A 16,395-nucleotide genomic window follows, 5' to 3' on the forward strand; every position below is an offset into this window, starting at 1 on the left:
TGATTAATTTATCACCTGATATGTAATTAATTTTTCGAACATCTTATAACAACAATAATAACAAAAGCTTTTTAGTGACAAAATAATATGATACACATTGTTGTTATCTAAACAGCCACGATGGTATCATAGATTTAAGACTGTTTACAGCACCATACAAAGCATCTTATAACTAAGGGATGGTGGAAAACACAACAGTTCCATTGCACAAAATATATAACTCTTATCATTCATATAAGTATTAATTATGAAAGGGAAGCTAATGATTTTTTATGGCAAACTGTCATGATTAAAAAAAAAAAAAAAAAATTGGACATAGATATGTAAAATGCATGCATACAAGATTTATTAGTCAAACGTTTGATACTAAACCCCAGGAATACTGCAACAGGGTATTGCTTATATGAGATCTTCGATCCAGATACTTGTTCTTCATACCGATCAAAACTGCAAGGATTCCAATCTCTCCATATGGTATATGCACTCAGCTGTACAATGTTTATCTTGTGCTCCACTTTGTCAATCTACAATAATAACCCGATATGGGATCAGATGAAATGTATGTACATGTCGAAGGTAATGTTAACTGTCGCCAGGTTAATTCATGCAGTAAATATATCCAATAAACAAAACCGAAGTTTGGGTATCAAGTGGGAATTCAAAGCTATATAATCATAAGTGAAGCACTAAAATGCCCGTGGAAGTAGTTAGCAAGATGCATTTTCAGAAACCATCCAAATGAAAAGTATGGGTGATTTTCTACCAAGTTTCAACAAAATCCAAAGAAGGAAGTCTAGGTTGAGAAGATTAGGAGAAAATGAGTGCAATCAGTACGAATGTATAACCCGCAACTATTCTGTAGAAAAACTCAACTTCATGCACGCAACAAGTGAAGCAACAAATAGGATATATATATGTCTGGAAACATGACATAATGGACCCTTGTGTTTTTTATTAAAGAACCATTAGAAAGAAATGAATCAGGATTCTGTTAGAAGGAGAAATTACCAGGTATTTCAGTGAGTGAAGTGCAGCTACAGATGTCTACATGAGGCATTAGAAAGCATGGCAGGTAAAGCATCCACTCAGGGAACCCATCTGGCGGGTTCTACCAAAAGATACAGCCTTGTGAGATGCCTTTGAAACTTGATGGGGCTGATAAGCTAGCATTGAGCTTCTCATTTCTTGGGCTCTCTTCTGAGCTGATCTTAGCTTGTTCATAATCTTATCCATTGATGACGATCTTTTCTTTTCCAGCTTCATCTGAAATGCATGTTTAGGTCAATAGGGTTGAGATAATAGTCTTCTCCTTCCACTTTCACAGAGCATATATAAGACACATGCTTAGCTTACAAGGTTATCACATGTAAGAACACTATCAATCCATATTGCAGGTGCATCATGGATGGCTGTAGAAATGTTACGAATTCATTACAGATTGCTAGATATTGTAATCCTAAAGTAGGCATATTTCAGTGATAAGAGATCTGATGCATAACCAATAAAGGGATATAAACATTTTGTGAAGCTTTACACTGAAAAAGGAATAGGAAGATTTAACTTCCTTTTCTAGTAGAAATAAAACGTTCAGAAAGTTCTACAATAAAAGAAATAGGAAGATTTAATATCCTGTTTCCAAATACTCTCTTAATTCTTTCTATTTAGCTTATTTTTCTATTTACTAGATTTTCTATTTTTATTTGTATTTAGTGTCTATAAATAAAGTACTACTATTCAAATACTAGGATAATGTTTTGATTATTGAGATCCAAGATATCAAGGTTGTGGATCTTAATAAAATTTCTATATGTTTTGTCTTCGTGCTCTCCTTGGCGTCCATCACCTTGCTTTCCTTCTTCTGGTATTTTAAATAAGAATAATCTTCTGTTAATTTAAATAAGAATGTGTATTTCATAGTTTAAAGACAGCCAGCAGAATTTGCAGTCAGAGAGAGAAAAGAGTTTGAGACTGATATAATTGGTGCCCAGCTTTTTGACCAAAACTGCAGCAACTGCTGCAAGGAGCTATCACTTTTATATTAGTTTTCTCAGGTTCTAGTTTAGTTTTTGTAACGATGACTAATTAGACCTTGTTGTGCATGTGATGATTTCCAAGGAGTAGTTCATAATCAGACACATCCGGAATTGGTAGAGTATCTCTTGGTTTCATTCTTTACTGTGTCCACAACAAAAAGTTAAAGGAAGAAGACAATGAAAATCTAAAAAAGGAAAGAATCATTTTCTGCACCGAATTTTATCAGTTAGCACCATTCTAAACATGCATGCTTGGAACCTTGTTGAGAAACAAGAAAAAAAAAAAAAAGGAACCTCTAGTTTCCGTATTGCAGCCTCAGCTTTTGCCTTCTGCAGGTTCTCCCACGCAGTAATTTTTGCTTCCTCTCTTTTGACCCTGAAATGGACAAAAGATTGCAGTATGAGTAGTCATTGACACTCGTTAATTTCCTTGTCCTTTTCAATCATCCAAATGGCTCAAAGACATTATCTGAATTATAAGTTAGAATTGTGGATTAATGGCAATGGCTTGAAATTGGGAAAGGCTATTTTCGGAAATGATGGGAGGAATGTGGCAAGAGAACAAAAATGCTAATAAAATCCACATGGCTTGAAGCTTAAGTTCAAGTTGAACCTTCCTTCCTAGAGAAGATAAGTTTAAGTTGAAAAAAAAAGAGAAGCATTTTTAGTAGCAAGTAGAGAATTCAGCTTCTATTGAATGGGACTAGAAGTAATTTAGAGGTGAAACTCCACATTCTGGGAATTTTAAGAGTTGACCTTTTTATTTAGTGAGAACTATGACTTGATGTTTTACGGCCTAATAACTTGCCAAATAAATAACAGGAGCACAAGAATGGTAATGCTTAAGAACAGAAGATATACTTGGAAAGGCCCTTCGCCGTTTCTGCTACATCCCATGATGAAGAATCAATAGCTTTCTTTCTCCAATCATCAACAATTTCTGAGCTCTTCCTAGTATTTCGGACTCTATGTTTCTTGGACCACCGAGTCACAGTAACCCTTTCATCAACCTGCACATCCCTCACCTCTGATTTACCAGATTGGATACTCTGTGATTCTACAATAGGTAGGACAGAGGGTGTGGAGACAGAAAAAGAAGGCCTCCTACTGGGAGATGAATTGGTGCTTCCCTGTGGGCTCATTTGGGTTGCCATGTCCCTCCTAGAAACAGCGCGAGAAATGTCGGTGGCTGAATCATTGTCCCCATCTTGCTTCTCATCTGTACGTTTATTTAGACATCAGCAGATGCATGGAAGTGAGAGTATTAGTCATCATATCTAGTAGTCATCTTTCTCCAAAACCCTTTTACTTCCAAAAATAACATAACAACAGAAAGCAATTATGTGAAAGAATGAAGTTCATGAGTTTCAACAGTGCACAATACAATTCTTGCTAGTACAAAACACAAGGAAAGTTTTAACTGTTCTAATTAAGGAGTAGATCAGTACCATTTTTGAGAGTCTGTGAAAAGAATCTGATTCCTAATCCAGAAAGAGTTAAATCTTTACCTTGGGAAGGCAATGATGGTGGGGTCAGCATCTCAGAGCAGCCATGTACGCTAACTGAACGGGCCATGCAAGGTTCTGTCCGGACACTGAAGCCTCCATCATGGCCACCAGAAGTGCATCCTATTCTCTCTGTGTCCATCACTCCGGCCGAAAATGGAGAGGTTGGCATGAAACTTCCAATATTACACCCATCAAAGATGGGAACAGTAGGTGAATACAATGAATAAAACGCAATCCCAGGAGGCCCAAGCGGACCACTTTTCGATTTAGGCCGCCTCTGTGGCGCTGCAAACGAGGGCCTAACAACACCATCTCCCCCGACGGGACTGAATATCCACCTTTCAGCATCCTCCCATTTGGAAGGCAACGCCTTTCCATTATTTAGAGGCAACAGTGCAGCACCCACCTGCCGCCTTCCACCACTGGCATGCAACGGTACGCGCTCCGAGCTCCAACCCTTTTGCATTCCGACACTCGCGTTCCTGTAATTGGGAGTTCCAGGACTGGGAAAGGCACCAAGCTTCCGGGTTGAAACAGAGCTTTTTTTCACGGCTCCCAACCGCGGGGAAGAAGCAGTGACATTGTTTAGATCTAGAGAAGCAGGTCTTCGTCTGTCTACCTTCCTCACCAGTGCTTCAGATCTGGACCTCCTTTCCTGACATTCTGTAAAGAAATTGGTTCAAATTAATAGCTTCTTACTTCCGGGCAAACTAAGATTGAGCTAGAACAAAGGCTTAATCCAAGGAGGTGAATTTGTTTAAGTTTTTGAGGGTTGAGAGAGAGGTACCTTTAAGAGCTAAAGAGAATGAGTTTCTTGCCGAATCTAAGGGCTGGGTCTCCTCTTCTGTCTTGGCATCATTGTTTTGTTTTTGAGCTGCATAGAGTAGATGGTAACAGTAAGTGCGTGACTTGGATTTGAAATTTCAAATTTGTAGCTCTAAATGTCTCTCCCTTGTGATTCTTTTCCTTTTGTTGTTTTTTTTTTAAAAAAAAAAAAAATTGTTTCACGACCTAGGTGAAAATCAAGCTAGTGTACCTTTTACTCTCTCTCCTTTCTTGGAAAGGCGACTGTGCTTGTGGACTATTGCGTGTTTGTTTGGATCTGGATCTGGACTGTTCAAGTTCTCGTGTTGATCACGATCATGTGCTGCCAAATGCTTCACATACACAACTAAAACCGATCAGATTTCAACACCACCCACATAAAGAAATCCTCTACTTTCAAGTTTTCATTTATAAAAAGTATTAAGACTGAATCTATCATCTTCTCCGTCATTTTCAATCTAGAAATCCCGATTTCCAACCCCACATTCAGATAGAATTTGATTGTGAATCCATGAGAGCGAGAGTTAGGAGAAACCTACAACTCCGCTTCTCATTCATGCACAGAAAACAGAAAGAGACAAAAATGTTCAACTGGGTAAGACGAAAGTGACAGGTCACCAAAATGCAACATTAGGTCAAGAACGGAGAATGATGGCAAGTTCAAAAGCTAAAATCAAACTCAACTGAAGCACCAAACATCATAGGTCTTCTGGCATTGATCTTTATATACACTACAAGAAATAACCAGCGATGGATTAGCGTGGGAGATAAAAATGTACCAGGGAGATTTCAGAGGCAAGAGAGTCGTGATCGTGAGCATCAGAAGCGAAGGAGCAGCGATCAACGCTAGCAGAAGCAGAGGAGAAGAGACTGAAGTTGGAGTCAAGTGTGAAAATGACAGAGTCAGGACTGGCATCACGAGTTCTGTACCCTGATCTCAGAGAGCCGCTTTGTAGTATCTCCGGCATTCTCCTTTTCAGCTTTTGCTTCTTCTCATCCCACTCAATGAGAGATTGATTGTACAAAAAATTATATGGCGGGTAGAAACGAGAAGGAACATATGTGTGTGTGTGTGTGTATATATATATATATATATATATATGTAATGTTGATAACCAGCATGGAGTCTCCTCTATGTGACGCTGCTTTTCACGTGAATTGCCTTGACCGTGAAATTTGACTCCATGGAAAAGGACAGTAGGTTCTCCAATGGGCCAACTCTAATTCAAAATGAATCATCATGTTGAGATTACAAGATTTTGTTTTGTAGAAATCAGTATGAAATTCTATTTCCAATCTTATATCATAATATATAAAATCGGATATGATAAGATTCGATAGAACAAATTTTAAAAGTAACAAAATGTATATAGATTTAATTACTTAAAATGTACTTAATGATACTAAATATTGGCCCTATTGCATATTTGTGGTTTATTTGTACAAAATTACATCATCCTAAATTATAAATTTGATTTTAATTAATAACTTAATGGACATAGATAAATATTAATATTGAAATAAAATTATTATAATAATATTAAAATATTAAACTTTAAGCAAATTTTAAATTTTTATTACCTAATTAATTTACTTAATTATTCTTTTGAAAATTTTTTTAAAAAAATTAACAATAATACAAAACAATTTTGAAGTCATAAAATATACACAATGACATATATTATCATTATTTTGTTTAAATAAATACAACTACTTATCTAAATGAAGTGGTCAAAAAAGAGGCACTAGTTTTTGTTTGAATTTAAGAGACTAAATGATGTTTTTGGGTTTGATTTAGGAGTTAATGGGGGGGTGATTATGATTAATTATATGTATTAATGAAATAACATCACGAGTAGTGCGGCCATCAAAAATCAAAATCCATGAGGAACCCAAAATAAAAAAATAAAAAAAATTAAATAAGGAGTTTGACTTTGGGACTTATGATTGCTACTAACACAACCAACCACCTCATATCTTTTATTTGCTTTTAGTTTTTGCTTGAGACATTTTAACGGCAATCACTCCCTTCCAAATCTCTTTGTTTTAAGAAAATTTTATTTTACTCACTTGGAACTATAAATTAAAATTGAAAACAAAAAATAAAAAAAAAATGGTGTAAAAAGTCAAATGATGTCTCGTATAAAAAAATATATATATATAGATGAAACCCACATGAAATTTACTCGTGTTTTAATTTAAATTTCATTTGCCACGGTAGAAATTGAATGGTTGATGTGGGTGTGTTTGTATTAATTTTTGTTTAAGCATATAATATTCCTAAAAGTTTGAGCGGCGGGCGTAAATGGTGTCAGTGGGTATTTATTGCGTGAAATGATTTATCACATCTCTAAATTTCAGAATTAAATATATAAAAAAAAAATAGCAGATCAACAGCTGTAAAGTGGACCCACCATTCACCTCTTTTTTTTTTTTTTGACCTTTACTATTTTCACCGTGCCCTTTTTTTACGGTCAATGCTAAATAAATAGTTTGTACGTTATTGCCTTGTGGAAAAATTATATTATAAATATATGAATATTAATTTAAATAAAGAACATGAAAATTTGAATCAAGGCTACTTTTTGAGTATAAAAGAACTTACAAAACATTTATTGTAAAAATGTGTTAAAAGTTTTTAGTTCTTTTAATTTAAAAAGAAACTTTTAACGACTACTTTTTTAAAAAAAATTTGTAAAAAACAAAAAAAAAAAAAAAAAAAAAAAAGTAAATTTAAATATTTTCGGAGAAACGTTGCCATGCCTGATTTTTTTTTTTTTTTGAGAGTATTGAATTTAAAAAATAATTAAATGAAATATGGTTGAGATTTTATGCCAAATACGGACGTGCGAAGATAAATAAAGTAATGTGGTGGGTACGTCTTGACCTTATATCATATAAATACATATACGATGAAGACTGAAGAAGAAGATGGGGAAGGCTATACATACATAGGGAAGTTTTAGGGTCAGTTCGTATGTATACACTTGATTTGTGACTTCAATTTTTGTTTTCTTTTTACAATTTGTATAAAATTCATGGTGGCAAACACTATAAGAACTTTTCATTTGAATGAGATGGTATCAGTAGGTACCAACTCAATTTAAACCCTTGATTGAGGTGCGTTGAGTTGCTTTCCAATGTCAGGTCTTCTTTCTGAAAGAGCCCCACAACGTTTATTACAGGGCAGCTCCTCGCCATCATACCCACAACCTCATGTGAGTGAGTGACGAAGTCAACTTGCTTTCAAATCAACACTGCAATTTGTCATTTTTGACAGGTAAATTAACTAGTAATTTTTTAAATTTTGCTTTCTAAAAGTATATATATATATGAAATAATCACAGTAAAAATAGAAAAAAATAACGATAATAATTACGAGATTTAATTTTATTAACCATAAGATAATCCACTCCACTCTGCTTCAGTGTGAGTAGAGAGTTCAACAAGCAATTTGGAAATGCAGCATTTTTTGAAGATAAAAGAATGGACGAGAAAAAACAATTAGGCATTTGAAATGTTAGTACAAACATAACTTTGGAGTTTAGGTAGCTCCATAAACACAGCTTTGATCAATCACTTTTTCAACTCAAACCATCTCTCATTAAATCAACCACACGAATGCAACATTACATATACAAAGCTCTCCTCTAGTTAGTTATACATTAAATGAAAACCATAAAAGTGAGGAACAATCAGCATGCTCCAGGGATGATCAGTCCCACCAGAAATAATAACCAACTCCTTCACCCATGTGAAGTAGACTTTCAAGATGCCGAGATATAGATTTCGTTTTCTTTTTTTTTTTTTTTTTTTTTTAAAACCTTAAGATAACTGCAAACATCACCTTCCCATACATACTATTCTCTGTCTTTCCCAACTCTATGTTTTGCTAATACCAACATTTCCTCTGCCTCTTGGAAGAGCATGGCTGTGGAAAACTTAGACTAGATATAAAACTATAAGAAAGAAATTTCCAGTGGCAGTTAGTATGGTCATCCACGTGTGATATTACTGTCACAGAGAGAGAGAGAGAGAGAGAGAGAGAGAGAGACTTCAAATCCCTTCCGCCAATCCTAGATGTGATCAAACTGATTTCTACCCTTCGCCGTTAACCGCCATGCTGCAGAAGTAAGCAGTTATTGCCTTCAATTTTCCATTCAAGTAGTTCTTCTCAACCTGAGACCATAGACATCAACCCTTAGCAAATAGAAGAATATAAATAGATTTCTTCAATTGAGAGAAGATAATAAAAAACTAATGATCATCTTACGACTCAGAATCAGCTTTACAGACACCTGCCAGCCTGGGTCAGAAACTTCTAAATGGTAAGGCCATTAATTTATGGCTATATATGAAGAGACTAAAGACACCCTATAATGAAGGAAGAAAAGGGAACAAAAAGTAGAAATATGCTTCAAGAATGTAGTGTAGAACAAAAGAAAGAATAATTTGAGGAAAATATGCTGGTACCAGGAAAACTAATCTTAGTTGTTTGGCATGGTCACTGCTCAAATACCCAACTGGAATATGAAGCAGAAGAAGATTACCTACTGAAGAGCAATGATAAGAGAAGCACATGATGCATCTGCATTTGGATACTATGAGGTCAAATTCTCAATTTCTATCACAGAAATGGATGAGTCACCAACATTATGAGTACAATTGTAAGGCAGGATACTACATAAACTTATAGTGTTATAGTACATCCATAAGCATCCAAATGAATTCTTAGCCCAACTGTTTCACTCTAGAGCACAATAACATGCATAAAGCACCTCCAAGTGACATTACAAAGTACAATTTGAAAGAGAAAACAATTTCTCTTGGAGAGTTGAGCAGGCGTGACAGTTCATTAAACAAAGCCAACAAAAGTATCTGTAAACAGAAAGCAATAGACTTTTAAGAAAAATAAAGAAAGCAAGAGAAACATATATATTTATATAAAACATCACCTCTAATGACCATGGAGGAGAAGCAGATAGAGACAGTTCTGCTAATTGGTTGAGGTCAACATTTCTTGGGAGAAACATGACAATCCTGGAAGCAACATTCTTAGAAGCATTGAATAGATGATATCTGCACAGATAGAACCAGAAAATTTGATATTTGGGGGAAAAAAAAGCTAACAGACTTTGTATAATATGAAACTCCTATGAAGAGAGATACCCATCATGTGGCTTAAGCATTGTCTTGATGTCATATGTCTTTACTTTAGCATAATCAGGTCCTCCCCAAGGAGGTGACAAGAAGATTGTGTCAGCCTGTGGCACAGAAGATATTCACAGAGAAGAAAATCAGATAAATGCTGAAAACATATGAGATATGCAACTACAAGTTAAGAGAAACCTAAAATGGGCAGAATTCACAACGTGCACCTACTTGATTCACAATGTAGTCTTACCAAAAAAGTCACATAGTTATTCCTCAGTCCCAAACTGTATTAGGACCCGGTTTTAACATGTGATTTACTGGACCCATAATTTGAAAAAAATATTAAAGTTTGAATGATTTTAGAGTAATTTCAAGATAATTTGAAAGATTGATTAGAATTTAGAATTAAGAAAGTGCAAGACAAAATTAGAATTTTAGAAAAAAAAATTTCTAGAAAGAGAGAAGAAACTAAGTCCGGGAGAGAGAAGAAGAGAGATAGAGAGAGGGAGACTGGTTTTTAGAGGAAGAAAGAAATGGAGAGAGAAAGAAAGAATGTTTTAGAAAGAGAGAGATATATAGAGAGAGAGGCTATTAGAGAGAGAAAGAGATAAATATAGAGATAGAAGAAATAGTAGAGAGGGAAAAGAGAAAGATAGAAAATTTAGTGAGAGAATAATAAACTATGATTTTATTTCATAAAAATTACATCTTTTGGTTGATTTACAACTAATATTTATACACATGAAATGGTACATAAGAACCCTTATCAACCATTGTAACAGTTCGAGCATATAAGAATTCTTATCAACTATTGCAACTGTTTATGATTTTCTAGGATCTCAACAAAATGGTAAATAGTTCTCGTGCTATTATTATAAACCCCGTATGTTATCATTTCTACCAAATTGCTCCTTGATATTTTAATTAAAACAATTAATTGCTTATACTTTACCATTGTATCAAACTAGTATTGATTTTTAACCAAAATCCAATTCTAATAAGTAAAAAGAGCATATATATAATATTTAATAATATAATTACTATAATAACTTTATGTAGTTCACTTCAAACCCTAAGCTACCCAAACTCAAAAACTCTCATCAGCAAGAAAAAACCTTCAAAATGAACATGAGGCCAAGCCTGTAAATTTTTGTTGATTCAGCAAGGTTACATAACCTTGAAAACCTTAAATTTCAGCTTATTATTGCTTCATCAACATTACCGAATGCACCAAGCTATCTATCCTCATAGCTTGAATTGAACTCACAAATGTATACATTACATTCAAACTAATAATGAGCTTTTAGTGTCAATTTTGATTATTAATTATTCTGCCTTCTACTTTTTTTAAAGGCTTGGAGAGGTTTGTTTGGTACAAGAGGATCATAAGTGCGGTAGGGAAGGGAGAGGAAGACAGTTTGGATTTGGCAAGACTATGATGGTGGCTGAGATTTTATGAGGGAGACTTGTTTGGGTGTTTGTGAGAGTAAAGTGATGAAATGGTGGTTTTGTGTGTGGTGGAGAAGAGAGGGACCAAAACCGGTGTGTGTATTATGGCAGTTGGTGATGTCTGTGACCAAGAAAGGAGGTTGGACCGTGCAGTAGAGGTGTGAACTTGATTGAGAAGTGGGAAGGAAAGGAGGGGCAAGGTGTGCTGCAGGATAGAAAATATGTTACAGAGTGTGAAGAAGGTCTGATTTTCGAATGTGTTTGTGATAGCAATTGTTTTGTTTCTTTCTTTTTGATTGGAGCAACATAGTTTCATATAGTTTGTCTTTCCCTCTTAAAAAAATGAATATTTGAGCTGCTTTTTTTTTTCCGAAATTGGCTTGCTGCTTCTTCAGAGTTGAAGATTCCTCTGTTAATTTTAGAATTTTCAACAATTTAATCTTTTGTTTCACTGTTAGGAGACAGGAACAGCTTTTGCTCTTTCCGAGAAAGAACAGCTGTCATTTCTGGTTTGCTTATTTCTCAGAGCAAGGAACCATATATTTTGTTAAGACCTAATTCCAAAGATATTTACTCTATGAGGAAAAGAATCTGCTAAGACTTAATAGACTCTGTTAGCTAATGCAATAATTTGATAAATTGGCAAAACAATGAGCTAATCTTTTTAGTAAAAAAATATTATCAAGAATGAGAAGGAACAATTGCCCCTTCCCTGCATCTTCTTGGATCACTCCCTTAGTTGTCTTGACAATGGTGTTTAGTGGCACCTAACCATTTAAATGTAAGAATATGCGATTCAAGGTGGAAGGTGTTGTCCATCTTGTTATGGCTTGATGGAACAGGGCTAAGGGGTTTCAAAGCTATAAAAGGTGGGTAATGGTAACACAAGCAGCTTTTGGTATGACCATTGGTGCGAAGGGGTGCCTCTCAAGGAGTACTTAACTGGCCTATTTGCAAGCAGCAGATTCGTGGAGGGCAATATTGGGGACTGTTTTTTGTGTACAATATCAGAACCCAGTAGAATGTCCCTATCCTCCTTAATCTCAATCATTAGGAGCTAATGAATGGATCCTTCTCTTCTTGGTTTTGCAAAAATCTCTCATCCATCCTTCAAGAGACGACAATATTATGTGGAAGCTAGTCAGTGATGGTAAATTTTCTACAAAATCTTACTTCCACCTTCTCATTGCTGACCTTCTCTATATTGTTTTTCCTAGAAACAAGCTTGGAAAACCAAGGCGCTCTCTACATTGCATTTTTTGCTTAGGAGGCAGCATGAAGAAGGAATGCCTTGGAGAATCTAATGATATGGAGAAAAATTCAAGTTAGTGGCTTTTTAATGTATGTGAATCCCCCAACCATCTCCTTATTTGGCATGTGAGACTAGAAAGAGATTACAATTCTGCCGTTCCTTTACTCAACCTTGTTAGGTCACAATGAGCTCCACTAAAGATGAGCTTCGGGCCTTGAGTGGTAACGGAACAGTGAGGTCGAAAAGGAAACTCATCTCACACTCCTTTCCTTTTTTTGCTTATGGAGAAGGAGAAAAATAGGAGAGTTTTTAAGAATAATCCATCTCCTTCTAATTCTGTTGAAGATCATTGGTTTAGAATACCTTGTTTTTTTGTTCGGAGGGCATCCCATTCAAGATGGATCTATTTATCTGGTCCCAGTAATTTTGTGTTTTTGAGAAACCTGGATGCCACGCTGTTGGTGCATTTTAATATAACATCCTTTCTTTTTCTTAAAAAATTCAGTACTATTCGTAAAGTCAAGTAACAAATCTCCTTTTCAGAAAGTAATTAACTAAATATTCTAAGTTGTAAGCTGCCTTCAATACCTTTAACCTACAAGCCAACAGGAAGAAGTCTCCCTTCAAGAAATCTATACGATCACGAACTCCATATATGGCAGCATTGTGACATGCATAATCAATCTTCTTTGGATCAATATCAACAGCAATAACATGCTTTCTCCTGAAATATCACAATATTAAATCCATAGTGAGTGGAAAATGAATAAACTTTACTACATCATCCATCAATAATTTTTAAGAGGAAAAACAAAAATTAAATATAATACTGATCCTCAGCATGTCTTAGAGATTAAGTAGCTATACTTTCAACTAAAATGCTTTAAAAAATTACATTCAGCCATCAAAGCCAATAAGGCATTAACATATTATGGTGCTCGTCCAAGTTACCAAGAGTGCATTACTACAAGAAACCATTACTATCAACTGATTACTGCTAATGGTATTTGGCCTAATAATCTGAAAGAGCAGCAACATGTTTTTTCCGAGAAGAAAAGAAAATGTGTATTAAGTAAGCACCAATCGTTGCGACCTATATACAAAAATATTTACCTCAAAGGTCCGCAGCATATCATAAATAAACCATAAAAGTGAAGATTGGCACAGCACTGTCATATGACAGTGGGAACTATACTTTAAAAAAAAAATGACAGTGGGAACTAACCTCTGTGCAAATTGAATTGCATTTCCACCAACACCTGTAAAAGAGTCAATTATGATGCCACCCCTACAACGGGAAGCATGATGCTGCGCTATCGGCTCAGGAGTGACAGAAAACCATCCTTCCTCATCCATTCTTATACCATCATCAAATCTGGAGAATAAAAGGTATCTCTGGGCCCAGTATTTGCCAATACTGGCTGGATATTCCTCAAGAATCCCTTCCAGCTGAAGCTCTGCATAGAGAGGCTAATTTATTATGAGAAATTAAATCATCAAATTGTTAATTGACTATGATGATAATCAAATGGAAAAAATTCAACCTTTCCTGATGTTAGATAATTTACTTCGTACTCGTGATCTTCTTGTCTTCTTTTTCCCTTCCATCATAGGAGAGTCGCAATTTGCAACCAACTGATCTTCCGCATGACCATTGACCTCAGAAATAGCCTCATACGATGTATGGGACAAGCTGCAAGCAAGACAGTGTCAAAATCCAAGTTTTCCCAGCTTCTGAGGGATCACACAGATAAGCTGAACTGGATACATCTAGACAAGGAAATATGTATCATGTACTAATCTTAACTATTATTAAGTAATTTGATGACAAATCCATTTGTGTGCAGAAAAGAATCTAGTAGTTCCTATCTATCGGTATCCACTGAAAACACTGCAGCAGACCTCATAAGCACCAAATTGGTTCACCCTTTCCCCCAGATATAACAAAGTTAATTGAACAATGAAACTCAGTCTACCATGATAAAAACATTGCAAAAGAGACCTAAACAAAGACTGGTGCAGGTTACTTCACATAGGTACTGGAATAAGGAAAAAATACCAGTCAATATGCTCCAGGTCATCTGACACTATGCTTAAGAAAGCTTCATCAGTTTGATTTATATTGATCCCATTAAGTTCATCTGGCAGCTCCAAGTGACTGCTTAAAATAGGCATACTCCCTTCAGGGACAGAGTTGTTAGTGTCAAGTCCAATTTTTTCTGAAAGCTCGTGTGGCTGCTCCACTTGTATGTCATCATCTACAAATACCTCAGCCGACTTGGGCTTAGCATACAAATTACAAACTTCTGCAGAGTTTTCATTGAGACAAGAAATTGTAGCACACGAATTTTCACTGACATCCATTTGGGTAACCTTTGCAATTGTTCCATTTGACTTATCAATAATCTCTCTGGCTGCAAGATGTTCCATCCCTGGGGGTAGGTACCATGTAGATTCTTGTGTTTGAACATTGTAGAAGTAGTTTCTCAAGTAGAAAGAATCCCAAAATACCTTCCAATCTCCACATCCCTCGTAGCAGTTATAGCTGCAAGTGTCATCATAACCAGAAAGTTCAGAACTCCCACCATGTAAAACTGTTTCATGAAATGTTGACATCTCAGCACTGTTTTCAGTGCAAACTTTTCCCCCTTCATTATGGCAATCTATCAAGGAGCCTTTTACGCATTCAGAATCGACTGAACTTCTGTCAAGTTCTTCTGTAACATGGTTGCAAGAAAGCTCGGCCCCTGAATTAATCCTGACATCAATATCCTTGTCATCCTTGGGTATAAAATCAGCATAAGGAAGAGAGTTATGACCCTGACCATCATTGGACAAATCATCAGAAATTCCATATGGGATTTGTTCCTTCACAATACTGCAAGCAATTGTAGCCGCCTCAGCTGAATCTTCTCCTTCCTGAGTACAGCATTGCAATTCATTGATATCCACTGCAACATTATAGCGAGAGTATTCACCTTGGCCCAGCATTGACATGCAACAAAAAGAATTGCTCTTATCATGAAAAACGGAAGGAGATACAATCCCCACCTCACTCACTCTGGGGCATTCCTTTTGTCTATCATGTGTTTCTTTGTGATTATGATACCGCTTCCAGCGCGTGCCTTTCCTTTTTCCATGACGAATTCCATTCCTTCTCTGCAATAATGCCAATATTATAGATAAAGCAACAATTAAAGCGGATAAACTACCAAATAACATAAAACGACCTCATTCCGAACAATTAATAAAGTTCACTATGCAACCTTTTGAAACCTAAATAGATAAATACCTGTAATAAGTAAAGATTATCCAACTTTTACCTCCTTGTTAGTGTTAAATGAACGAGGAAGCCCCAACTCATCCATCTCTCTTATCAATTCCATATCCTCAGGACAATCTAAGCTCAAAAAGAAGGTAAGCAAGCCTTAGAATATCGTAAGCAAAAATGTATTTCTAAAATGCCAGGCAAGCATCAAGTGGTAAAAGATGAAGCAAAAACAACTGGAATACTTGCCAATATCTGGAAAAACGATGTCTGAAGTTACACAATCACCGTCATCTGGTAGTTTCTGTATTATACAAAAGAACTTGGGTGAATGAGAGGAAATACAAGATAAAAGCAAACTATTCTGGAAATACTCCGTTGAGAGTGTTGAAAGAGGGAAACTAACATTGCGTTCAGCGAAGCGCGACACTTCAAGCGTTTCCTTTGAACCATCATCCCTGTTAAGCCACCAAAGCACAGCAGATAAAGGAAGAGATTTTGATTGTATAAACTTCGGTGCTTTAAAGATTGAATTCATGAGATAGATTCCGTTAAATATTCGTTCAACTCTGTCTTACTAAGGAAACGAAAAGGTGACTAATGATATATAGAAGGAAGGTTACCATAAGTGTACTTCAGTGAGCTTGAAGAGGGAGCCCAGTTTCTTGATAGCAGGAGCTTCGCTTTCCAGTTCAACCGTCCCCATTGATCTCTTCAAATTTAGGTCAACATTAAGCAACAGACTCCACCTCTGTCTGCAGCCACTATATCAAGGATCACCAAAACGACCGAAGGAAAACGATGTCGTTTTACACAGTGACTCAAAGCTGGCCAGGCGGCAAAGCAAGCGAAATAGACACGACACCGTTTTGTAACGCTGTCTAAAATGTGAACTTTCAATAACCC

General features: G+C 35.9%; 2 protein-coding genes across 9 annotated transcripts; both read right to left on the reverse strand.

Moving 5' to 3' along the window:
• Positions 1 to 58: 58 nt before the first annotated feature.
• Positions 59 to 5,616, reverse strand: LOC110815255 (Remorin family protein). The gene is made up of 8 exons (XM_022042947.2): positions 5,146 to 5,616; positions 4,578 to 4,698; positions 4,329 to 4,415; positions 3,542 to 4,204; positions 2,895 to 3,252; positions 2,328 to 2,409; positions 1,009 to 1,263; positions 59 to 524 (listed from the first exon to the last, which is right to left on the reverse strand). Exons 1-7 carry the CDS (start codon positions 5,332 to 5,334, stop codon positions 1,057 to 1,059), a joined length of 1,707 nt encoding a protein of 568 aa, XP_021898639.1. The 5' UTR covers positions 5,335 to 5,616; the 3' UTR covers positions 59 to 524; positions 1,009 to 1,056.
• Positions 5,617 to 7,933: 2,317 nt separating this feature from the next.
• Positions 7,934 to 16,275, reverse strand: LOC110815281 (S-adenosyl-L-methionine-dependent methyltransferases superfamily protein). Of its 8 annotated transcripts, none has more exons than XM_088206433.1 (13): positions 16,113 to 16,275; positions 15,896 to 15,947; positions 15,739 to 15,793; positions 15,545 to 15,621; positions 15,282 to 15,380; positions 15,047 to 15,140; positions 14,281 to 14,968; positions 13,766 to 13,914; positions 13,447 to 13,678; positions 12,810 to 12,945; positions 9,536 to 9,630; positions 9,322 to 9,445; positions 9,007 to 9,244 (listed from the first exon to the last, which is right to left on the reverse strand). In XM_088206433.1, exons 1-13 carry the CDS (start codon positions 16,193 to 16,195, stop codon positions 9,098 to 9,100), a joined length of 2,031 nt encoding a protein of 676 aa, XP_088062559.1. In that variant the 5' UTR covers positions 16,196 to 16,275; the 3' UTR covers positions 9,007 to 9,097. The 8 variants fall into 8 exon arrangements, with proteins under 8 accessions (XP_088062538.1, XP_088062559.1, XP_088062551.1 ...); XM_088206425.1 differs by having other exon boundaries at positions 15,273 to 15,380; XM_088206420.1 differs by having other exon boundaries at positions 14,281 to 15,140.
• Between the last annotated feature and the right edge of the window lie 120 nt (positions 16,276 to 16,395).

The sequence above is a fragment of the Carica papaya genome, chromosome 1, assembly GCF_054855325.1.
Source record: "Carica papaya isolate Zhongbai chromosome 1, ASM5485532v1, whole genome shotgun sequence".
NCBI lineage: Eukaryota > Viridiplantae > Streptophyta > Magnoliopsida > Brassicales > Caricaceae > Carica > Carica papaya.